The sequence below is a fragment of the Cyprinodon variegatus genome, unplaced genomic scaffold (genome assembly GCF_000732505.1).
Source record: "Cyprinodon variegatus isolate N-32 unplaced genomic scaffold, C_variegatus-1.0 Scaffold145, whole genome shotgun sequence".
Classification (NCBI taxonomy): domain Eukaryota; kingdom Metazoa; phylum Chordata; class Actinopteri; order Cyprinodontiformes; family Cyprinodontidae; genus Cyprinodon; species Cyprinodon variegatus.
In genome coordinates, this window is record NW_015150598.1 from 159,804 (window position 1) to 185,332 (window position 25,529).

General features: G+C 39.2%; 2 protein-coding genes across 5 annotated transcripts; one reads left to right on the forward strand and one right to left on the reverse strand.

The window, feature by feature from the left end:
- Positions 1-3,693: 3,693 nt before the first annotated feature.
- Positions 3,694-11,279, forward strand: ybey (ybeY metallopeptidase (putative)). 2 transcript variants are annotated; one of them, XM_015377032.1, is made up of 4 exons: positions 3,694-4,056; positions 6,886-7,032; positions 8,604-8,672; positions 11,134-11,279. In XM_015377032.1, exons 1-4 carry the CDS (start codon positions 3,847-3,849, stop codon positions 11,227-11,229), a joined length of 522 nt encoding a protein of 173 aa, XP_015232518.1. In that variant the 5' UTR covers positions 3,694-3,846; the 3' UTR covers positions 11,230-11,279. The 2 variants fall into 2 exon arrangements, with proteins under 2 accessions (XP_015232518.1, XP_015232519.1); XM_015377033.1 differs by having other exon boundaries at positions 3,696-4,056; positions 6,901-7,032.
- A 270-nt stretch (positions 11,280-11,549) lies between these two features.
- Positions 11,550-25,438, reverse strand: usp37 (ubiquitin specific peptidase 37). Of its 3 annotated transcripts, none has more exons than XM_015377030.1 (24): positions 25,278-25,438; positions 23,369-23,578; positions 22,834-22,984; positions 21,465-21,553; positions 21,274-21,389; positions 21,094-21,171; positions 20,914-21,002; positions 19,515-19,605; positions 19,281-19,436; positions 19,066-19,197; positions 18,844-18,967; positions 17,674-17,909; positions 17,479-17,596; positions 17,315-17,394; positions 17,068-17,232; positions 16,891-16,944; positions 15,729-15,876; positions 15,399-15,642; positions 15,138-15,304; positions 15,001-15,061; positions 14,804-14,919; positions 14,650-14,719; positions 14,395-14,533; positions 11,550-12,412 (listed from the first exon to the last, which is right to left on the reverse strand). In XM_015377030.1, the coding sequence occupies exons 2-24, from the start codon at positions 23,540-23,542 to the stop codon at positions 12,325-12,327; spliced, it is 2,886 nt and encodes a 961-aa protein (XP_015232516.1). In that variant the 5' UTR covers positions 23,543-23,578; positions 25,278-25,438; the 3' UTR covers positions 11,550-12,324. The 3 variants fall into 3 exon arrangements, with proteins under 3 accessions (XP_015232516.1, XP_015232517.1, XP_015232515.1); XM_015377031.1 differs by having other exon boundaries at positions 15,426-15,645; XM_015377029.1 differs by having other exon boundaries at positions 15,399-15,645.
- Between the last annotated feature and the right edge of the window lie 91 nt (positions 25,439-25,529).

The window sequence follows — 25,529 nt, forward strand, 5'->3', positions numbered from 1 at the left end:
GCTGTCCGAAGATGGAACCACTTTGGGCCGTAGGTTGACTCCCTGTGGATGGCTGTCCGAAGATGGAACCACTTTGAGCCGTAGGTTGACTCGATGTGGATTGCTGTCCGAAGATGGAACCACTTTGGGCTGCAGTTTGATTCGCTGTGGATGGCTGTCCGAAGATGGAACCACTTTGAGCCGTAGGTTGACTCGCTGTGGATGGCTGTCCGAAGATGGAACCACTTTGAGCCGTAGGTTGACTCGCTGTGGATGGCTGTCCGAAGATGGAACCACTTTGAGCTGCAGTTTGATTCGCTGTGGATGGCTGTCCGAAGATGGAACCACTCTGAACTGCAGGCTGATTTATTGAAGACTGCTGCCCGAAGATGAAACCGCCCTGAGCGGCTGGCTGATTAACAACAGACTGCTGCCCAAAGAGGGGGACACCCTGAGCTGCAGGTTGGTTAAGAGCGGACCCTTGTCCGAATATGGACCCACCCTGAGTGGCAGGCTGATTCACTACAGATTGCTGTCCGAAAATGGAACCACCCTGAGCTGCAGACTGGTGCGTAGCAGACGGCTGTCCGAAGGCAGGTGGCTGCTGAAAACCAAAACTTTGTCCCTGAGATCCGCTGGAATTCTGCTGTCCGAAAACCTGGAAGAGACTGGGCTTCATGGAGCTACCGGGAGCCTGGAAAGCTCCACCCTGCGGACTTCCAAACGGATTCATAACGAAGAAAAATAGGTTTATGCGGTGTTACCGGATAAAGCTGGTTTTTAACCTAGCCGTTTGTAGCTCCGCCGTTAGCATCGGAAAACTCAACATAAATTTGCCAAATATCCCCCAAAAAAGGTTATTTTATGCTCCTTCGGATAATAAACAAGAAAAAGAAAACTTCCCGTACAAATAAATCGAAGATATACTGATTAAATTTTAAAATAAAACAATCTCTGCGCTCTATTTCCTTCGAATACTTTATACTTCCGGTCTAAGTCCGACGAGGATTTTCTTCCCCGAGTTACACGAAAACAGTTCCGCGACCCTTGAACAAATAAACAACTACGATTTTTTTTCTAAATAAGCGAATAAAATAGTGTGTTTTTTTGTTAAAAATATTCATCACTCAGAATTACCATAAGGTGAATTTTTTGACATGAGAAATTTAGTTAAACTAAGACGACGTTTTTTTTTTGTTCATTTTAACAAAAGGCCCTTATATCCTCTTCTAACTATAAATGTGTGATGCCCCAAACATTTTTATTTTGATCAAGATTCTCTGACATACAACCAATACTTATAAAACATTTATGGAACTTGTTAACTCTAAAAAATGTGAGTTTTGATGTTTGGGAACTTTTGAAGCTTTTATATTGAACCTGTTTATAATGATTTAAAAGCTTAACTTGTAAATTCTGAAATTGTTTCTCGTAATTTGATAATAGGTTATTGAAATTACAGTTTGCAAGCCCATCTAACTTAGTATTTAACATTGGGGCTAATTTCATAACTTGCAAGATTGGTCAAACTGACAGATAAGGCACTGTTTGAGTGTTTATTATCAATTATCCATACTCTATTCTTATTTTTCAAATACTTTAACAAAAAGCATAATGCTCTCAGATATCTTAGTCTTGATTAAACTGAATTCAAAACTTGTTGTTGTTCAATTTTTTTACATAAAAATATACATAGTGTATTTTTTACATAGACTTTTTAATAATTATGATATTAGTCTTGAAATTTTGGAAAATGGCACAGTTAATCCAAGATCATAATGAGTCTGAAATCTGAAGATTAAGGCATTCTCTTGAAGATTTTTATGCCCCATAAATTTCAGGCCTCAAAACTGAGTGTGATCAAATCCAATCCTAATAACACATTGAAACATGTAATTCGTTTGTCAGCTTTCAAAAAAGTGCAATGCAACAAATTATTTAACTCTAAGTCAGCTCTGTTTAAAATATGCACCATGCAATTTCTTGAATTAGTTAAAACTAGGCCAGATGTTTTTTACACATCACAGCCTCTTTAGATCAGAGTCCCTACATAAAATAGATGACTAAAACATGTCAAACATAAGAATAGAATGACATGTTATTTACAACAACATGAACGGTCCAACAATTCTAAATAAAATATGGTTTAGATTTAGACATTATTTTATTTTGGATGCCAAAAACCACATCAACAATCTGTGGCTCTTAAAACTTTGGAAAAAACTGATAAAGAGAAAACTCAGATGTAAAGAAATAATAGTAAAGCACTTCTCTTTTATAATAAAACAAAACAAAATTTCCAAAAAAAAAAAAAAAAAAAAGGGCAAATAAAAATTTTAAAAAAAACAAATTTTTCCAATAACCGGGTCAATAAAAAAAGCCAAGGGCCCACGGTTAAAAAAAAAAATCCAAAAAAAGCCAAAAGGAAAGCTACAGAAGCGTATTGCTGTCACTTAATTTTTGATTGTATAAACGTAAAAGTATATTGTACAAATGGGATAACTATGTTGTACAAACGTGATAGTTACAGCAAAAAGTTATTTTCTCAAGTACCAGCAATATGCTTCCATAGAACTATATGTTTGCAAAAGTTTTATTTCTTTTCTTTTGTTTAAAAACTAAAAATAATCAAACTTAGGTTATTTAGAAAAGTCAAAAAGCCTATGTGTGGAAAAAACATTATTTTTTGAATAAGACAATAAAACAATAAAAAAAAAGTATTTTAAGAGGGTAAAAGTTGGCAAGGAGTATCCAGCTTCACTTCACTTCACTTTATTTTTTAGCAAATAATCCAACATAAAACAATATCAAAACAAAACCAACAATTTACCAAAAACAAAAAAAAAGGAATAGGCTGAAGCAAAGCTTATTTTTGCCTACCCTGTTTTATACTTACAACCTTTATAACCTACCAGGTTCTTTACTGCGTATATAAATATTCAAAATAATAATATTCAAATCTACATAACATAGGATTTTATCATTTTACATTTTAAAGCCCTTGTAAAATTCACCAAGAAAGGACATAACTTTAAATCATCATTCAATTCATTCCACATTTTCACACCAATAACTGAAATACATTTAGTATATCTGGCTCTTCTCTTTTGCACATTCAAATATAAACAAACCTCGCAAATTATATTTATTCTCTCTTAACTTAAATAATTTCTGAATACCAGAAGGAAGACTTTTGTTCACTGCTTTATGCATTATTTCCAGTATTTTTATATAACCAATGTCTTTACATTTTAATGTGTTGCTTTGAATGAAGAGTTTATTAGTTGGTTCACAGTATCCCACATTATTAATAAGCCTTATAGCTTTTTTTTGCAACTTAACTAACTTATCAATAATTGTTTTATTTGCATTTCCCCATACTTCTGAACAATAAGACAAATAAGGCATAACCAAAGAGGAATATATAATATGCAGGCCTTTAATATTTATTAAATCTTTTATTTTAAATAATATTCCAATAGTTTTTGCAATTTTATTTCTAATATATTCTATGTGAGAATTCCAACTAAGTTTGTTGTCTATAATAATCCCTAAAAATGTTGCCTTATCAATTTGATAAAGCTCGGGCTTTATCAAATTAAATATTATAGATGCGAACCTAAAGAACATTTAATTCAGCCCAATAGTGATCTGGCCCTTTAATCAATCGGTGAATCGGAAGTTGTGAATCAGAAACCAGCTTCAGCTCCGGTTTGATGGTGTCACCTTAAAATGTTTCCTGAGTGAAGCTAAACGAGGCTGTCCTCCACAGGCTGAGTATCAGTCCCCATCAGAGGCTAAAGCTTTGAGTTCATTCATGCCTTCAGGCTCCATTTCCACACCGGTTCGTTTCCTTCTCGGTTTAAAATGGGAGTAGTCCTCCGGAACCTTCAGAGGGTGGTTCCTCTGCGGCGCGCCAGGCTGCGCAGGGACGTGGACACCCTGAGACACATCCTGGGCATCCACAAGTTCGACCTGGGGATCATCTGCGTGGATAACCGCAGGATCCAACAGATAAACAGCATTTACCGAAAGAAGAACACCCCAACAGATGTCCTGTCCTTCCCATTCTATGAGGTAAACATAGTCTACTTTGGTCTGAATATGATCAAATAATTAATTCACTTCAGAATGAATTCGGCTGCATACGGAAGAGGATTAGGGCCAAAAAAAAAAAAAAAAAAAACTGATTTAAATTTTATTTTTATTTAAATACATTTTATTTCAATATAATATGAGATAATTCTGAGATTAAAGTCAGAATTCTGACTTTTTTTCTCAGAATTCAGATTTTAATCTTTGAATTTTGATTTTAATCTCAGAATTATGACATTAATCTCAGAATTCTAACGTTAATCTCAGAATTCTGACTTTTCTTTTCTCAGAATTCTGACTTTTCTTTTCTCTGAATTCTGAGTGAATTCTGACATTTAACAAACACGTTAGAATCAAGCCGTAGCTCTCGTTTTAATCACCTTCTGGTCTTCCATTAATGAAATAGTATCACCGGGGACCCCTCAGGCACATAAAAAGTCACCTAGTTCTGTCATTTTCCACCTAGTGTTACCGGCCCTCCCAAACAACTCACATCTTTGTCAGTTAAGCTGAGTGCTCTCAAATGTTCTTTCATTGTGCCCATCTACATTAAGATCCAAAATTCTGAGATTAAAGTCAGAATTCTGAGGGGAAAAAAGTCAAAATTCTGAGGAAAAAGTCCAAATTCTGAAATTAAAGTCAGAATTCTGAGAATTTCATATTATACTGAAATAAAATCTAAAAATCAGTTAACTTTTTTTTATATTTTTTCAGTGGCCCTAGTCATCTTCCGTAGATGCAGATGCAGCTACTGTCCGAAAAACCAACATCCTGCTTTTTATCTAGAATTTACTCTAAAGCAGCATTTCGTAGGCTTGATTTTCTGAATTAAAGTGAAGTAATTGGAAGAAGCCATGATGAATGAATGAAGGTAGGAGGGCATTTTATTAACTCATTGCCCCTTCTTTGAGTTAAAAGAAAGTTTTCGTGCCCTCTGGCCAGTCTTTTCGACAGCAAGAAAAGTCAAATGTTCTATGGAAGCCCGTTTCCGCCAAATGAAAAAAAAAAAAAAATAACAGTGGCGGTCTAAATCAAACTTTACTGGGGGGTTAATTTTTTTTACATAGGGGCACAGAACAAAAGAGAAACACACACTTGCACAAAAACAAAACGGGGTGAAAGCTTATCATCTAGTTTTATAACAAAGGCCAAAGCCAAGGTTGCAGATCCTTGCAGGAGCTCAAAAAATTTTTCATTCGGTGAAAATTACAGTTCATACATTCATTCATACATATAGAAAGAAGCAATTACATTCATTTTTAATGTCATTAAATTACTTATTTTTTTACATGGTGCATTTTGATCCTCCATATATCTCGGGGATCACATAGCAATGATTGGAAAAATCATCTTGCGATCTACCCAAGGGCTCCTGACCCTCACTTTGGGAACCTCTGATCTATAAGGTGAAAACTGAGTCCATCTGAAGCGTATAATGATACACCTTAGGTTCTATATAATTGTAAGCACTAATGGTTAAAGATTAAATTGGTCCAAAGGATCATTTGTTCTGAATCCTTCCTGTCACCTCATATAAGAAATAAATTTAGAATTAGTTTGTTGATACAGGGGCACTGGCTCCTGTCTATGAAGGACCAACTCTGCCATATTTAAAAATAAATACAGAAATAAATAAATGCTCAATAAATGTATAAGCATACAATTAATTGCCAACAAAAAAGTGAGACATAAATGTATATAACTCTTAATTAGCTTCTTTATTTATTTGCCTTTGTAATATTTACCTTATTTATTTTTCTGTCCTTTATAATCTTCAACTTTATTTTTTAATTACTTATATTTTTAAGTATTTATTTACGTGCATGTTATAATATTTTTGTCTGTTTTATTCTTCCTTTGTATTTTTTTACCTTGGTTATTTCTTCGCCGCTGTTTATTTCTCTCTGCCCTTTTTACATTTCTCTCCCGCATTAAATCTGTGAATTGGCCATATGTTGATGCTTAAAAGTATAAGGTTCTCGCCTCAAATGATCTTAAAACATACTTTTATTGAACAACAGCAACAGAAAAGAGAACATTTAACTTAGTACTCTGAGCTCTGTGAGTTAAGAAGATGGACCGCCAAGCCAACCAATGAGCAGAAGTTGACTCTCTAGGACACACCCCCTCCTCATTTGCATAATGAGACAGAAATGCAGAGAGAAATGTAAAAAGGGCAGAGAGAAATGTAAAAAGGGCAGAGAGAAATGTAAAAAGGGCAGAGAGAAATGTAAAAAGGGCAGAGAGAAATGTAAAAAGGGCAGAGAGAAATGTAAAAAGGGCAGAGAGAAATGTAAAAAGGGCAGAGAGAAATGTAAAAAGGGCAGAGAGAAATGTAAAAAGGGCAGAGAGAAATAAACAGCGGCGAAGAAATAACTAAGGTAAAAAAATACAAAGGAAGAATAAAACAGACAAAAATATTATAACATGCACATAAATAAATACTTTGAGCATTTATTTATTTCTGTATTTATTTTTAAATATGGCAGAGTTGGTCCTTCATACACATCCACCTTGAATTAACTGTAGATTAAAAAGGATAATGAAATAAAGAGCAGAGTCACCAGTTGCCATGGTGATTCCCACACTACAGGAGAGAAGTGGGTGGTAGGAAACATGACCGACAAGCTTCTGGTGACACGGACTTCCACACACTGGAAGAAAAACGGAAACCTGGAAAATAATCAAAGTGTTTTGGACATTTACTCTGAACTCTGACATCCTGAGTTCTCCTTGTTTAAGGTTTTCATACATGTTTCTAAAGTCATTTTTTTTTTTCTTTTTGTCATACATCTAGTTTAAAGAAACCAGTCTGTGTATTTCCAGGACCTGCGGCCCGGAAAGCTGCCTTGCCCCCTTCACAGAGATGAGCTGAACCTTGGAGACATCTTCCTGGGGGTGGAGTTTGTGATGAAGCAGTGCCAGGAGGAATCTGTAGATCTTCATGCTGCTCTCACTGTGAGTTACTACTTCTCTTTTTTTAGACATTTTCATTTTTTTTGCTAATAGGTTAACTAGATAAAGACTTTTATCTGGAAACCTGATTTATCCAGAGTTATTATAACTGGTGGCGACACTTCTTAATTCAATTCAGTTTATTTATATAGAGCTTATTCACTACACGTCATCTCCAGCCACTTTAATGATCAATGGAGACCCGGATCATCTTCTCAGATCCTGAAGTTGGTCTCAGTTGGAGTTCTGTTTCTTCATCTGCTTTGTAAGAACCAAACAGTTTCTCCTTTAGGGTGCAGACCTGGAGGGTTTCATCATAAGTCCAAATATCTCTGAACCACTTCCTGATGAGGCCTAAGCAGCATCTCTGTCCAGATGATCTTTTTACTTCAGTAAAGCCCAGAACCTGAATAAAAGTTTGTCAGATCATGTTCTGCACGACAGCCGACCGCTGTTTTCAACCTCTTAAACCCCCAAACTGATGTNCAGTAAAGCCCAGAACCTGAATAAAAGTTTGTCAGATCATGTTCTGCACGACAGCCGACCGCTGTTTTCAACCTCTTAAACCCCCAAACTGATGTTAAGATGGAGCGAGGACCCCCTAATTATATATATTGTATGAAATTGTGTTATATCAAACTGGTTCTATAGTCACTGTTTTACAGATTGAGTAAAGTAATTTCTCCCTGGGATTCTTAAAGTATTTCTGATTCTGATTCCTGGTTGATGGGACAGGTGTTGTGAATGAAACGGTGCCCAGCTTGAAAGAGCTCCTGTGTGTCGTTGAATGTGTGCATTGATGACTGTAAGACATCTTCTGCTTCCATTTATCTGTTTGCTACAGTGTGTTGAATTCATTTTAATGTGGATTTAAAGAAATTTCAATTAGTGGAAAAAATTGCAGGGTGGAATATATATATATATATATATAAAAAAAAATTAAATCAACCAAAACTTTTGCGACCCCCATGCAGTACCTCCATGGACCCCCTGTTGAAGAAGTTTGGATCCAGGTATCAGCAAATTAAACAAAGAGTGGGAATGGATACTACTTTTTGGAACAAGGAAAAAAAAGACAACATTCTTTTCATCTGCACACCTTAAGCAATATAATCCTTTCTCTCGCCAGACACTCAATATACATTTGCAGGAACTATAAACCTTTTGAAAACAAGTCACTGGACTGCTGGAAACTGTTAGGAATTTTTGAGAACCACAGTAAAACAGAAAAGCATCGACAAACAACTTTCACAGGACATTTTCGGACTGCTCAGTAAAGGCAAATATTTTCAAGACTGGACAATTTGATTGATTGGATTGCATAAACATTTATTTTTCCAGTGTATATTATAAGGAGGGAAAGTATTTATGTTGAAATCGGTTTGTGATGAGTTTTTGTGTTTTTTCTTTGGTTTTTCTGTAAACGAATGACAATGTTTGATTATCTTTTTTGCTCACTGTATATAGTTGAACCCATTCTTTTAAATAGAATTTTTCTAATAAAAAAGGATCACAGCTCGTTTACATTTTTAGTCACCTGATTGGTTTGCATTAAACGTTGTCTCTTCCTGCAGGCCGTCACGGCTCACGGCATCTGTCACCTGCTGGGCTACAGGCATGAGACAGAAGAGGAATGGACCGAGGTTTGTATCCATNCTGGGCTACAGGCATGAGACAGAAGAGGAATGGACCGAGGTTTGTATCCATGTTTAGATTTCTGCTCTCAGGTTTCACTTGTGTTCTTTATCCGTCCTTATTTTGCTGGATTTTTAGCAGTTATTCTATACATCAGTTACTTTAAGTTTCAGGAGGTGGAGAACTTTTTTTTATTTTATTGTAAAAGCAAGTTTTACAGAGAAAGGTCATCCAAGTTTCCGTGACCACCTCGTTACTGTGAATAAGAAAATCAACATATGTTAATTTGAAGAATAGGTGAGGCAAGGTCTAATTTTTTTACTTTGCAAAATAGCACGGTCAGCTAAGACCTTTTTCAGTTACCTTTTACTGTAAGAATGTCCATAGCTGTATATCGGTTATTTATTCTCCAGATGCAGATTTTATATTAAAACACTTTACAGTGCATTATTTTATTATCTTTTAACTCTTCGCTATTATGTTATTCTTATACATTTTTCTAAGGTCCATATTTGTGTGACCATTTTTTTTTTCTATAATCTTTTTGCTGCTGTAAACGCCAGGATTTCCCCATTGTGGGACAATAAATGGATGTTCTATTCTTTTCTATTAATAGAAGTGAACATTAGAATAGATTTTAACCAACTAATAAACTTCTGTTCTCCCAAATTTTAAAGGATTGCCGATAGCTGACAAACAGGAACATTTGGACTGATTGTTAATAAATTGTTTTGGAAGCATGAGTTTAAAAGGCTGTAGTGTTGAAGAAGGGTCACAGATCTTCAGGTTGAGAAGAAATCTTTTAAAATCAGGGACCCTCAAAGTAAGAAAGGAACCGAGTTTAAAAATGTCTCCCTCTACTGTTTAACGTACTGATGAATAAATATCGCTATGATCACCTGATGGAAGTAGCGACCTTATGGGATCATTTCCTTTCAGAAATGTTACCCCTACGCAAGGGCGTAGGTTTAATTTCAACTTTGGTAGGGACACTATTGGTCTTCATATTCATTGGTCCAATGCAAAAATATGCATGCTCTTTTTTTGTTGCTTAATGTGAGCATCAGGACACTTTTGTTTAAAGAGAACAGCAGCATTTCTTGCTACATTAATATAAATCTTATAAGCACTAAACACACTAGATGCTGTTTATCAATGTTTAAAGCATCACTGGCTCTGACGATTGTGGAATTAGGATTTTTTTCCACCTTGAAAATGTTTGCATGTAAACTTACCAGTTAGCTTACCACTTACTTACTTTTTTTATTTTTAATTTAATGCTCCAAGCACGCACCCACTAGAAAACAAGCAATCAGAGAGTTAAACAGCACAGTTCTATGCGCTGCTACGTGAAAGATACAGGAAGACGAGGCAGCTGCAGCTAACAGGCAGAGGAGCTGCAAGAGAAAAAGAAGCCACTGCTGCAACAATGCTGTATAGTAAATTATAATCATGTTGTTCACATCGAATTATTGGTAGGGACAAGAAGGTTGTTCCAAAATTTTGGTAGGAACAGGTCCCTATGCAAACCTCCGCCCATGCCCCTGCACAGACCCCACACATCCTGGACACAAACTGTCTACTTCTACCTAAAAGCTACTTGATAACATTCAGATAACCTGTTAATAATAAAGCTTAAGAGATAAAAGAAAATAGCTGTACATGCTATCATTTCCTTTGAAGTTTATATACTTTTAAGCTTGACGTCCGAATGCTCATCACAGGAAACTCGAGGTCAAACTACTTATTTCTGCAGTCTTGACAAAGATTTTTTTTTTTTTCACCCAAAAAACTTTTTATCTGCTACGGTGGCTCATGGTGTGGAAAAAAATGTCCAGCAGAAGGTTGTAGAACAAATGCTGCCTTTAGAAAAAGATTTTTCACAGGGGGGGGGGTTATGAAATTTTAAGATAATCCAAAGCTTTGGCTGAAGACGAGCGTACGGCTGCTGGACTGGATTTAGAGAAAAGAAATTAATCAAACTGAATCTTTGGATTTGTTTTCTGGAAATGCTTTTAATGCTGGTTTAAACTTCCATTTAAGAACCAGTTTACTCTGGATTTCCACTGGAAAAACGATCTAGAAATTAGTACAATTTAAGTGTATTTACCCTTGATTTGAATAGTTAAATGAGAGTTTGCTAATGCAATCAGTATTTTTTACTCTTTAAATAAAATAATTTGATAATGCATTGAAATAAGGCAATGCATTTGTGTTTTCTGATTTTAAATCTAAATGATCTTGTTCCATTGGAAAAATGTCTCTCTCATAAATTCAAGAACAAATGCACTTATTTTAAGGAACAATTTGACTTATCTAGATTTAGATTTTTTTCCAGTGTACCGGTATGAAGTGGTTGCATTTTAAATAAATTAGAAATTAATCTGAATGTTTTGGGGTTTTTTTTTTTGGTGCAGACAGAAAACTCTAGAAAGAAGTTTATAATAAATATTTCTGCTGGTGTTCCAGATGCTGCAGAGGGAACAATACATCCTGAGCGAGTTCAGCAGACTCACCGGCCGACACACGGAGCCGCTCATGAAGAGATGCGGCCCGGACACATGACGGCAGCCTGCGAGGGCCAAAAGATCAACACTGCACCAATTGTTTTGCACTAATTCAATCCACTGCTGCTGTTTAGGATTTTAATAGAGACTCTTGACAGCTGGAAGGACGTCTTCAGCGACACAATCAAACATCAATCGTTAAAATAAACAATCCAGTCTGTAGTTTGACTATAACTTTATTAAAATCTGCTTTTAGGAAGAATCAGTCGTGTATGAAGGGTAGAAAAAGCTTCCCACTCTCACTGCATAAATACATACCAGCCTATTCACACAGCACTCAGGACACATGGCAGGGGAGAGAAACACCATCAGCTCATCGATCCACCTCTCAGGCCACTCATATCCACCAAATTGATATAAATATTTAAAGGAAATCATCTTATGAGGGAGAAATGACATGTTTAATCTTGCTGTGGAATAAAAACTAAACTAGATTTGTTTTGGGATTATTTTCCAAGCAAACGGAGAACTGAGCTGATAAATACTGAAGGAACAGGAACATTAACTATTCGGGGGCGGATCCACCTCTATGCTGCAAACACCATTAAAAATCTGTTGGCTTTATACATACGAACATGACAGAAGGTCCGACAAACATCCAAAACCAAAGTTGTGCACCTTTCAAAGTAAAGCTCGTGCACATGTTTATAAAAGTCTTCTCTGGAGGCACAAGTTCAAAAAAAAAAAAAAGAAATCCAAGCCAAAATATGGCAGAACCTCAGAAACCAACAGACGTCTGATTTGAAAAGAAAACAACCGAACAGGCGAAGCAGCACGAAACAACTGATCAGAACCGACGTATTGCACCAAATGTAACCCGCTAAACACACCCACCCTCTAGCTCTGCCACAGCTTTGACTCCAACATAGAATTCATATTTATTATTTTATGGGAAATAAAGAATCTGCAGCTTAGCAGCTGCGTCTGATGGTTGAGGGCGACAGAGAGGAAAAAAAAGGCATCTATAAGAAGGAGGCGCCGTTTGATGCGCTGAAGGTTTGAGCCTTACAGTTTACTGCCTGTAAGGACTCGAGCTCATTTATTGGGACAGTGTGGAGGACGCCTGCAGGACAGCTTGGTCTATGGGGACGTCTCAAAGAGGCTGCAGGACGTTCCTTCCTGCTTCAGCGGCGCTGCTGGATCCCGATCGCTCCATCTCAGACAGCTGCTCGAAAACATCCCTGGAACAGAAACAGTTTCCCATCATCCGAAGCTAGAAACAGTTTAGTGATTGAGTTAAGACAGATCAGAGCCTTCAGATGGCCTCACTGGCTAACTGTGGTGCGCAGGAACATCCAATCATTTTTAGAGGCTCTTGTTTGTGAATCCCATTCATTTTTCATAGATAAATTCATAGCTCTTTTGCAAATGTAACCTTCCTGGTAGAATTTGCATGTTTTTAAAGCCAAAATAAGTTGATGGGCTATTATATAAAGCTTCAAACTCTATTCCTGACATTTTGAATTGAAAAGCTTCCCGGATGGGAAGCGAAACATCTTCACACTTGAAAACAAAGTCCAGTGGATTGTTTTTATTTTAACTTTATTGGAGTAGCTCTATTATGCTTCTGAAACTAATCAGCCCAGAACTCTCTGTGTTCACAGCCACAGAAATGAAGCAAATGATTTCCATGTTATTCTTATGTGGTGCAAAGGATGCGTTTTGAAAGCAGCACTGCGACTGTAGGTGCAGTTCACACACAAAGACAATCAGCTGACAGGTGGGGGAACAGGAGCTCCGTTTTTAGGAAATCTTTAGTTTTTTCCTAATCTTGCAAGCAAAGATGATTTGTCAAAAGATTAGAAACATCTTGAAATGCAGTGATGTGTATGACGTCAACCAGCGACGGCAGGCTAAGGCAAAATAAAGACGCTGTGCTGACTTTAGCTGGAATACCATCCATTTTTGTGAAAAACGGGCAAATAAATGTTCATTTATCAGTTAACTTTGCTAGTTCTGAAACAAATCCGAATGTGATACAGCACAGCTGCTCCTACAACATGATCAATTGTTTTTCAGCCTTTTCCTCATCCTTTTCTAGTACGGCTGCAGCTGCAGGCAGCTTTCAACGCACATTGTTTCCTGTACGTCCCTTTGTACTGCTGCATATAGGAAATTCTACGCACATTTTCTATTCCAAGTCATCTTGTTCGGACTTTAGATGGAGGTATCGGGATGTCAGACACAGCTTCAAAGAGGTTGTTGTTTGTTTACGGTTCTAAATCTTCCAAAGGGTGCATTAAAATACACAAAGTAAAATTCTGTTAAAGTTTATTCCAATTAACCAAAATATTAGTGATGGGTAAATGAGGCATCTTGAAGCGAAACATTGCCAAACTGTATAGATACAGTCTCACAGAATACTGACACCTGCTGGACCTTTAAAGGGGAACACCGTTTTTTTTTGATTGGGCCCTTGATTTTACGTTATTAGATCATGTTTACTCACCCATATGAGTTTTGTGTCATTTGGAGCTGTTCTGAAGATATTCTGTTAGGTTATATCTAAGTAACGTCTTCCTTTGGGCAACGAGTTGAAGGCACAAACTAAACTGTTCATAATTTATCATTTAAGGTACGCCAGCATTCATAACATGTAGGTGAATCACTGCCCCCCAGACATCTGCGGTTATATATTTTATATTTATATTTTCAAAACCACTCCACTTCGTTTTCTACTTGACAGTACAATATCAATTAAGTTATTGTATTATTTCATATCTATGTTTAAATTCAAAATATCTTTGATATTTTTAGATGCAGCCAATAAATAATGTAAACATATATTAGAAAGTGAAAATGTGAATGAGGATGCTTGTGGACTAGGATTTTAAATAATATTTTTAAAACAATAAGTACAGTAAAAACAGTAAAAGCAAAAGTCAATTTGAAATGAACTTTAATTCAGATAAGTGAGTGACAAATAGATTTGTTTTGTACAAACAAAGGAAAACTATGACAACGAGAAAATTAAAAACGCAACGGCTGGAACGTTCCTATTCCTAAATTAATCTTTTGAGGTTTATCATTAAAATTCTTGATAATTTTAATGATAAACCTCAAAAGATTACTTTTTTTTTTAGCAGATGCGTCATGTTGACAGATACGTTTTTAAACACATATTAGTGTTGCAGGATGCAACATGCAGGATAGCTGGACCCACCTGTGCATGTAGAAGAAGATGTATCCGCTGCGGTCGCGGTCTCTCTGGACGGCAGCTTCCTGCGTGCGCGACACGTCCAGGTCGTTGTAGGTCAGCCATGACTGCTTTTTCATGTCGAACACGTCGCTGATGTAATGTCCTAGGAGGAGATCGTAAAGACGGGTCGATATTTGGCTCTGGTTAAAACTCTGGATCAAAATGTCAAAGGAGATGAATTGGGTGGGAAATCTAGGCTGTTTGGAAGCAGGAGCTCACCAGAGGAAGAGCTGCTCCCGATGTGACTGACCACACTGATGAGTCTGTAGGAGTTGGCCAAGTCTCCGTTCTGTGGATCAGAGAGGAGATGCTCGTCATCTCGTATCCGATGAGTCATTCGACACGTTCTTAGTGACACCAGCGAGCCTCGTACCTCTGCGTTCCTTTTCAGGGTCTCCGCCTCGGCTTCTGTGTACTCCATGTCGAGGACGTCCTCGTTCCCGGAGTCGTCATCCGAGCACAGCAGCTCCGGCAGCGAGTTGTTGAACTCTGTTGAGGACAAAGAGGATTCCAGTCAGGCTGACCCGACAGCTCAGAGCCCAGAGGGACCGGATCAGGTCTGTTACCTACCCTGGAGGCTGAGCTCAGTGGCTCTTTTCAGATCGTCATCTTCTCTCATCTCCTGCGCTTCCTGTATGAGGCGAGAACAGCTCTGATTAGAGATGGTCAATGGATCCGAACGGCTGCTGCACAGGTTCTGGTCCTACATGTTCCTGCAGGCTCTGGGCCAGGGCCTGCTGCAGCTCCTGTTCCTCCCTCTCCTGGTCCAGATTGTACTGCTGGACCCAGTCCAACTCTCCCTGCTGCTGCACGCTCTCCGGAGTTTGGTTCTCCTTGTTCTCATCCATCGTCAAATCCAGAGATTCCAGCACGTCTAAACAGAACCAGAACACAGAGAAACAAACCCAAACGTTTCGGCTGAGTTATCAGACATTTGACTCTGATCTTTCTGATTTAATGTGGGATACCTTCTGGTTTTAACGTTCTGTCGGTACCTGCAGGTGGTTTGTTGTCCGTTTCCAGCATATCAGCGTGATAAGCCACTTCATGAACATCCGAGTCTCCGAACCCGGTGTCCGGGCTGCTGGTGGGCTCGTCCTCTAGGGGCGCCGCTTCGGGCAGCTCGGCTTCTCTTCGACTCATCTCCAGAACGGCGGCTAACATTTCTTCGTCGTTTATGCCGCTGAATTCTTCCGCATCCAACGCTGCCGCCTTCTGAAAACGCATCAAATGTGACGAATCGGAGCAGAAAAGGAAGGCAGGCGAGGAAATGTAAAAGTGCATCAGAAGGCTCTTACCTCCTCTAGGCGTTCTTCGTCTTCAGGCAGGCAGGTGCTGAGGCGCCGCTTGCGGCTGGTGTTCACCTTCCTGGTGGGCTCGTCTTCGCAGTCCGAATCCAGCAGAATCAAGCTGCAGCTGGAGTTTGTTGGTTTTCCTCCAGTCCTTCTACAAAAAAAAGGAAAACGGTTCTGATCACTTTAGAAGGAGGAGAAACTGCTTTGCTCTGTTCCCTTTGAAAAGAAAGCTTCAGATTCTTTCACCTTAATTTCAGGACGACTCCACAGATTCATCAATGAGTTTAATTATTTCACAAATCGGACTTAAAGAACAGACCTCATATTCATGACAGTTAGAGGAACATTTTTACGTTTTGCAAACAGCTAAATCAGCTATTAATAACAAAACAAACTGCTTCCAATGAAATTTGAAAAATAAATCAAACCAGAAAAAAGGTTTTAACACTAAAATGTTAAATTATACAATCACTGGTACGACAGCACAGCTAGCAACAACAGGCCAAGCTAAAGATGCTGAAACACTCTAGCATTTAATGGAAAGTTGAGTGGAGGGAAGAACTGAAAGCAGAATGTGGAAAGGCAGCACTGCAATCTGCAGCCTTAGAAGTATCATAAATGAAAGGCTGTTTGAGATCTGGATGAAGCTTCAAAAGTCAAAAAACACGGATTGATCCACAGCATGGGCCGCCACACTGCAGAACTGAATCAGAACCATCCCAATAAGAAAAAGGAAGAAAGAAAGACTGTTCCACACTGGTCCAAAGTCCTCTCTTCTAATCAAAGGTTGTTTTTATTTAGGAATCCACTTCCCAGAGTCCAAACGGAAAGACCCAGAACCAAGGCTGGTCCAATGTAAGGTTCTACAGTCTGCAACCATGCTTTGACCCGACTCATCTGAAGCTTTATAAAGTCCAACATCAGCAGAGTCATTTTTGTCATGGATACTTTAGGGCCTTTTCTGATTCCTGCAGCTGAACAGCTTTATGTGGAGGAACGGAAACACACTGAGGATATCAGGTACAGATACTTAGATGTTCTGTTCAATTTTTATTAGTTTGATAAAACTGTTTGGTTTTCTTGGCATTAATTACATCAGAACATCTGTTTGTTCTAATTGCACATCTGGATCTTGCCTTTTGTTCCGAGCCCAATTTAAACTCACCTCAGAGGAGTCGTGGAGGAGTTGACTGATTGTGATGTTTTAAGCGTCCGAGACCTTTAGGATCCAAAAGAAAAGAACATATTTTTAAAATGTTCGGAACGACCAAACCACCTAAAATAAAAAATAAAAGAAAACAAACAACAAAACGGAACTAGAACAGTCTGAAACTGGACTCACATGGAGGCCTGGGAGGTCCAGCCCAGGCTGACGGGGGGCCGCGTGCTGTCGGTGCAGTGGGACAGCATGGTGAGGTACCGGGGGATCAGAACCTGCTGGCCCAGCTTGCTGTTCAGGGACAGCTGAGCGTTGAAGCTGTACCTCTTCAGGTGGAGGATGAGAACCCTGAGAGGAGAAGATCACAGTCAGGCGGCGGTTCTGCAGGTTCTGAGCATGTGGGGAACAGAGCAAGTTTGTTTGCAGGTACCTGGGAAGTTTGCTGAACTTATGCGTCACAGTAGCTGATTTCCCACTGCACTTTTCACAGGAGTATTCAATTTCCTCCATCTGCAAACAAGGGGGAAAAAATGCATCTCCATACTGATGCTAACGTCTCTGACGGCGGTAAGCTAACTGATGAAGAGGACCCACCCTGAAGAAGAGGTCCAGGGAATCCTGGATGGAGCGAAGTGGAAGCGTCTTCTTCCTGCGCGGCAAGTCGATGGAAAGGTCGTTGAACTGCTCGCGTTTGTTCACCACCTCACCGCAGCTGAAGCACAGAGGGCAAGCATCACAGCCTGAAAAACCAACCGTCACCATGACGACCCAAATGAAGCCGAGCCTCACCATTTGCAGGTGATGGTGTGCTGCACCTCGAACTCCATGTTGACGGCTACGGGGCAGGTGTAGATGCGGGAGGTGTCGGCCTCGTCGCCGGGTTCCGCTTTGGCCGTCGCCTCCGCAGCGTTATCAGACACGGCGGAAGACGAGGGTGCGGACGTGTCGTTTGTCAGGGCTTTGTTCATTTTCTCCACGTCGTCCTTCAGCTGATCCAAACACTGACTCAGGAACTCGTGAGCGTCCTGATTGACAGACGGGATTATATCAGAGACCAGGGGCGTGAACTATGGAGCAGCGTGATTTACCCGCCTATTTCAGGTTCAGTTTAAGATGATCAGTGATAACTTCTTACAGGGTCAGTTACCATAGCAACTGGTGCTGAAACCAGAGTAGCCAGGCAATTAAGCATCTTCATTGGTCATTAGTGGGCATGTTCTGTCTGCACATTTATGTTGCAAAATATTTCAAAGTTTCCTTTAAATCGAAGATAAAAGCGTTTAAAGGGTCAGAGTTTCTGGACAGGCAGTCAGGAATACTCTAAATACAGGACAATTTCCCTAAAAAATATTAAATTTATTAACTTCGCTCAAAATGATATAATTTTCATATGGATATAAACTAAATAAAAGCCTCAGATTCCCAACAACAGTTGCCTGTACCAGTTTATAAAACTCTTCCAATATAATATTTTAGAAATGCTTGGTGTAAAAAGACAAAAACACAAAAAAACTACATAAAAGTTGGAACTTAAGTCAGTGACAAATGCTGTAACCATAATCTTTAATCTATATTGAAATTTCAAAAATGTTATATTCTATTTGATAGAAATTATGCTGTAATATCTATCTATATATATATATAAAACAAAAAAAAAGTCCAACCCTAACAGGAGCGTTATTACAGATCCTTCCTCTCAGCAGCTGTTAGACTTTATAACCATCACTGCTCCCAGCAAACCAAGTAACTGCAGTGTCTCCCCCCTTTTTCTTTTGAATCTTCACCATAGCAGATGAGCTATGGTGAGCTCTGTGGCTATAAGAATATCGGATGTTTTAGTTTCTGGTCAGTCGATCGACTGCTGAGGATGATCAGATTAAATATCGGCACACTGCAGGCCCCACTCTTTTCTTTGCTTTAACCTCTAACACTCAATGACAGCGAACCGGAAAATCTTACGTTCTGCATGTTTCCAGAGAAGCGTTCGGCTGTGGAGGAGATGGCGTTCTTCACTTTCCTCAACAGGTCCTTCTTGGTCTCTGGACAGGCCACGTCCTTCTTCACCATGAGGTGAGCGAAACGCCTGCGTACATTCAGGATGCGACACAGAGGGAATCAAAGTGCTGCACAGACAGCGGAACTAAAGCTGTGTTTCAATGCAGACTGAATTTAAAGCGGCACCTGAGCAGGGCGTTGATGGGAACCTTCTTCCATGGGATGCCCTGCTTCAGCATGTCGTTGGAGAACGAGGGGAGGCTGAAGAGCGACTGGAGGATGGCGTTCATGTAGCAAGTGTTGCCCAAGTTGGAAAACCTGCATTTTTGGATTATTAGAAGTTGAGTAACTGGTAAGATGAGTAAATAAACTTTGTGAACAAACACGGCCCCATTTCTTACCCCTGCAGAGGGGGCTGTTGCTGGGCCAGGCTGGAGGGTCTCTGCTTGTTCCAGCCTCCGTAATCCAGAGATGGTCGGACTTTCTTGAAGGGAGTGGAGTGGTTGGGGAGCACCAGGCTTCTCTTGCTGCTGGTGGTCTGTGCAGCGCTGGAAGCTCTGAAACGATCAGAAAATGAGTTTCAGTCGCCACTAGCAGCTAAGGAGCACATATGGAGCACATATAGAGGAACTCACCTGTCCAGGAAAGAGCTCTGGCTGTAGTCTTTAGCTGCAGATCGACTACCGTAGAACGATGTTGGCTGAAGGGGAGTGGACCCCAGTGGAGCTACAGACCAAGGAGGAAAGCTGTGGTCACTTCAGCTTAGAAAACGTAAAAACTTGAACTAAAAAATAAAAAACAACTAAAAAATAAAAATTTGTCTCGATTTGTCTATTTATAAAAAAAAAATAAAAGCTAAATCCTCTAAAAACAGATCTATACTATTCGGTTTATGGAGGCGATTTCTAACATGGAATTTGTAAAGGAAGCTAAAGATTGGGGTGATGGCACAGAGGCCTTCCAACTTCAGAGACCCAGAGTTCATCACCAAAGACAGTTAAAAACAACAAAACCATTCACCAACTTTACAAGAAGCTGCTGAGGATTTAAATGATCTTATGATAATAAGACTTTAGATTTATGGACAAGCAAAAATATTATTTTTTTAATTAGCAAATTTTGTCAGATTTTATTTCTTTGTACTTATTGTACCTGTGCCATATTTTTAATGATGCCTTGTTTCACTTCCTTTCAAAAATAAATTATTGATTCGAAGAAACACATTTAATTAATAACTAACAATGCTATGATTAGTTTAAACAGTCTGGATTTAAGGGAAAAAAAAGTTCTGGTCAAAGCAGATAAGTTAGCAGTAAGTGACTAGACGTGTTAATTGACTGGAAACACGTCTGTGTTGAACTCTATTTTTTTTTATTTAACCAGGAAGTCCCATTGAAATTCAGAATCTCTTTTTCAAGAGAGACCTGGCCAAGGTAGCAGCCAAACCACAGGAAGTTCATACATATTTACAACATATTACATTTTTCATAATAAAATCAGAGCAGTATGTTAAAACACATTGAGCATCTCAAGGAAAACAAGCACATATCTCCATCACTACATTCTTCATGGTTGCTTTAAATTCATTAATGGACACGAAAGTTTCTAATTTGAGGTTATTCCATCCCCAAGGTGCAGAGTAGGAGAATGTAGTTTATCCCAACTCAGTTGAATCTGAACTCAGTGGGAACTTTTATTCCTGAGCTCCATTAATGACCATCCAGTGTCCTCACAACTTCACACAAAGTGTTGGTAGTGTTGGTCTAGTGGTTAGAGCAGTGCGCTCGTGCTCTGAGAAGGTTGCAAGTAACCGGTTCAATACCCACAGTCTCTACTCTGGGGCTCTGAGCAAGAACCTTAACCCCACACTGCTCCCAGAGCCACACAATGGCAGCCCACTGCTCCCCAAGGGGACGGAATAAATGCAGAGAGTAAATTTCCCATTTTGAGATCAATTAAGTTCAATTATTATTAGTTATCAACAGTCAAAGCGGCGACTCCGCCAGCTGTCTGCACTGAGCCACGAGGTTTTACCTGAGCTCCTGTTCTCCTCTGCCTGCTTCAGTTTGTCTTTGCAGCTCAGCAGAAACTTTCTGGATGGGTCTGCAGTGGCCTTGTTGTTGCTAGAAAAAACAGATTATAGATTTTCTTACCCTTAGTTTGACTTAATGTCTCTGTGGTTTTGAATTAGAGCTGAAGGTGTAAAGCGTTCACCTGGAGGAGTCGTTTTCCTTGGGGTAGTCCTCCGTTAGGTCACTCTCAGAGTTCAGCAGCCTCTTTCTCTTCTCACCCCTGAAACAAACAGTAACACCAAAACAGGGCTACGGTAAACCGGACTGAACCAGACCACAATCAGTAAGAAAGACTTTCTGGGAGATTTGGTGAAATCCCCACCTGTTTTCAGACAGTCCGCTGCGAGTCGGCGTGGAGGCCGCTCTGCTGGGGCTGCTCAGAGGTTTCCGTGGCGTCGAATCGTCCCTGGCGTCCGCACTCGGCCTCCTTGGTGTCGTCTGAATGTTTGGGTCAAAAGTTCAGTCTCTCTTTATAACAGTTATCGGGTTCAAGCGTCTTCTTTAAATTCTCACCTGTCTTTCCCCAGTTGAGCTGTTCTCGTTTTTCATGGAGCGATTACTGAGCACGCTGAAGTTCGCACTTCCGTGGGAGGATTTCAGAACTGAGGGGGGAAAAAGCACCGCCGTGTGAGCAGCTCGTATTGATGAGGAAACTAGACTCAGCTCCAAGGCTGCATGTATGAAGCCGCATTTAAAAAGCAGCTGCTCAGTCCGCCTTATAAACGGAGTACTGAGATGTTTTTAGACTTTCCCTGGAGTTGAAAAGCTAATCATTTCCAGCCGCTTGTTAATTCTTATAAAACTTATGTTTTTATTTTATGAAATTTAATTAGATTTTGCATTAAGCAGTAACTTTATTTGACCCACACTTGATCAGCACTAAAAAAAATAAAATAAATTTTTTTTTACAATAAATAAACAAGAGCAAAGGTAGGGGTGGAGTAAAATGTTGCTCCATTCACAACTGCCTGTTTAAAATGATAATTAGAATATAATTATTGTTGTTTGCTGTATAACACTTTCTATTTTTTCAGAGGGGGAGAACAGCCATCAGGGATTCCAAAGGTGAGAATCAATCTTAATTATTTTACTCTGATAATTATAATACAAATTAGAACAAGTCTAAGAAAAATGACCATGTCCTTCAGCTAGTCTGGTTAAATGAGACAACTCTGCCCCCTGCTGGCTGACACTGAATCTGCACGTACCTTAAACAGGAAGTTTTGCACCTTCAGTTATTTTTAGCGGGAAACAATCAGAGAGCTGCTGTCAAACTCAATAACTTTAACATCCACCAGGATTGCATAAAACTTTTATCACAAACAGAAATAAAAATAAAACATAAAAGTTTACTTAAATGCATAGTTGGACATTGATTACATTTGTGATAAAAATCCCAATTTAACAAAACAGAAATAATTTTCTTAATAATCACAGAAGCAGTCAATCTTAATAGCCCTTTAGTAATACACTTAAAGGGGTTTTGCAGCCATACAAAAAGAGGAGTGTCAGCAGATCAATGCATGTTAGTAGAAGTAAACACTTTTCCAGACAACAGTAGTCCTGCAACGATTTACTCATACAGAAAAGCTTTCAAAGTCATGAAAACAACAAAACCCTGGAGTGATATATCTACAGGTGTGTTGTAGATATTTATGCCAAATAATAAAAATAGGATAGGTCACTTAGTTAAAAAAAAATATTGCTTATTCATCAAATAAATTGATTAAAAAAATTTTTTTTACCCTAATCAATAATAAAAAGTCCATCTTCATCAACTACTAATGTTGTCTAAAGCAACAGTTGTGGCGTCTGTGACAAGGCTCCAAATGGAAGCACTTTGCTGCCATCTAGTGGTGAGACAGAATTAAACCCACATTACCAGTTTTTCCCTGTTTCAGCTTTTCCAGGTAGTCCTTTGTCCTCTGAGCCAGCTGTGGGGGCATTCTGTCGAAGGTGATGACACTGTGGTCCTTCAGGGTCAGCATAATTCGGTTCAAGCTCGGGGATAATTTCTTCACGTTCTGGTTAAGCTGATGGCAGCAAAACAAACAGATTCAGTCAAATTATCAGGCTGCGGCTGTTTAAACGCTCCGCATCACCTCGCTTAAAATAAGTAAACAGAAAAACAAAACTAAGGTCAAACTTTTTACTGATCTGATAGAAAAATGTAAATCCACCAGGAAAATAACAACCTTGCATAATAGAAGCTTGAACTCACTTATTCATAATATTTATCTTAGTTTAAGAGATTGTGCTAATCTCTAAAAAAAACATTTTGTCACAAATCTTGGTTCATTTTTACATACAAGAACAGGCTCTGATTACTGACTCATAAGCACATAACCAAACCTTTTGAGCTGTCTTAATTTTATTACAGATTATTTACTAATACAAGCCATGCAGTAGAAGTTTACCTGAAAGGTTTTGGGGGCCCCAGAACCATTGAATTTCACACAGAGGTTAACTCTGTTGTCCTTCTCCAGGATCTCAAATGTCCCCTCTCTCCATTTGGTGAGGCCCAGATCTATGCTATCCAGGCGGATCTTTACGGTGGCACCACTGGAGAGTTTGGGCACAAATGCTGCCATAGCAGACTATCCTAGTGGTATAACGTTGGACAAATCCTAAAATGAGAGACAGGACAGTTTCTGTTACCAGACCAGATACAGCTCGTACATGCAGAGCAGAGTGAATTTTTGAAAGGTTAATCCTAACAAAAAAACAGTCACAAGAGGAGTTATTATGATGATTGGAAGCTTGTAATATATGAAAACATGAGAAAGTCAGTTTCTAAACTGGATTAATGAAAAAAAAAAAAGACAGATAGAAATTTGTTAATCTCTGTTAGAACCTGTTGCTGGTGCCATTTGATCCCTGAAATGACATTTCTGTTGGTTGGTTGGTTATGCTCTGCTCTAAAGGCACAACGAGGAGCTCCATCATCAGCATGGAGTTGCAATGAGGTAAACTAAAGCTGAGCTTCTATTTAGGAATGTCTGAATTTCACTTCTGGACCTTTTAGTGCATAAATTATCCTCTAAGGTGGAGGTCTTCAACAGGGGGTCCGCGACCACTAGGGGGTCCACAGAGGTACGAAAGTTTTGGTTGATTAGACTTTTTTTCTTTATTTCCCCCGGCAATTTTTTCCACTAATTGAAATGTCCTTAAAGACACATCAACATGAATTCAACACACTGAAGTAAACAGATAAATGGAGGCAGAAGATGTATTTCAGTCATCAATGCACACATTCAGTGACACACAGGAGCTCTTTCAAAGCTCGGCACCATTTCATTCACAACACCTGTCCCATCAACCAGGAATCGGAATCAGAAATACTTTAATAATCCCAGTGTGAAATTACTTTTGTTTCATTACTCCATAAGAAATAGACTGACTACAAGACCAGTTTGATATAACACAATTTCATACTATTTATATATATTTAGGGGGTCCCCGCTCCATTTTTCAATCAGTTGGGGATCCTTGGCCTGGAAAATGTTGAAGACCCCTGCTCTAAGGAGTGGGAAATTATAAGAATAATATGAATGAATGGGTGGATAAACAGAGAAACAGGAAGATGGATGGATAGAGGGATGTACAGTGACGATTCTAACGATTCTTCCACAAAAAAGTCATGTTTTAACTTGTTATAGTTAAATAGTTAAACAGTAAAACATCTATCCGTGATTGGTTTGATTCAACCACCTGAGTAAAGCAAAACAACTATTCTGACAGACCCTTAAAACATTGCACGACATAGGAAAAAATAAACAAACACATCAACAAGAAATGTACAAGAGTAACAGTAAGGAAATGAAGCAGGTTTTGTTAGAAGTTGTAGTTACAGTAGCAAATAAACCTAATAACTCATTTTCCTGAAGTCTGTACCAACTGACAACAAACTCTGCAATAAACGGAACCAACGCAAAAAAATAGCACATGTTTTTCCCTGAACATAATTTATTTTATTATGTTTTTTTGTTTGTTTAATGACGGTTTAATTGGGGGTGTTATTTGTTTAGCCTGCGACTGATTTAGCTAACAGACCCCTCAGTGCCGCTGCATTTCGTTCTGACGAGACGGATTTCCAATGACAACACAAACATTATCGGCCGGACAGGAGGAAGAGGGAAAGAATACAAGCCAGTAAACGTTTAGGATGCGAGTAACTCCGTCTAGTTTACAGCGAAACGCTGAATGGATGGAGGAGGCCGACGTTAGCAGGCATGCTAGCAGCAGCTAGCTGAGAGGCTAATTTGCCTGATTGTAATTTGGTGATGGAACCGGAGTAACGGCGTCTTTAACTTGTCGTTTCTTTACCTGAAGACGTTGGAGGACCGAACTTTGGACGTAAATAATGTAGTACGGCGTTTGTTGGTGGTCCTCCGGGAGCAGAAAGTTAGTTTAGCCGGCATTCACCTGCACTCCGGAGGGTCTCTTGTTGACAGTAAACGCGACGCTTCGCAGCAACGCTTGATGATGGCGGGAATGTGAACATTTACTACGGAAAGGAGATGGTGATGGGACTTCCAACTAATTTCCGGGATCCATGTCATTTTGCTGCATTTGACC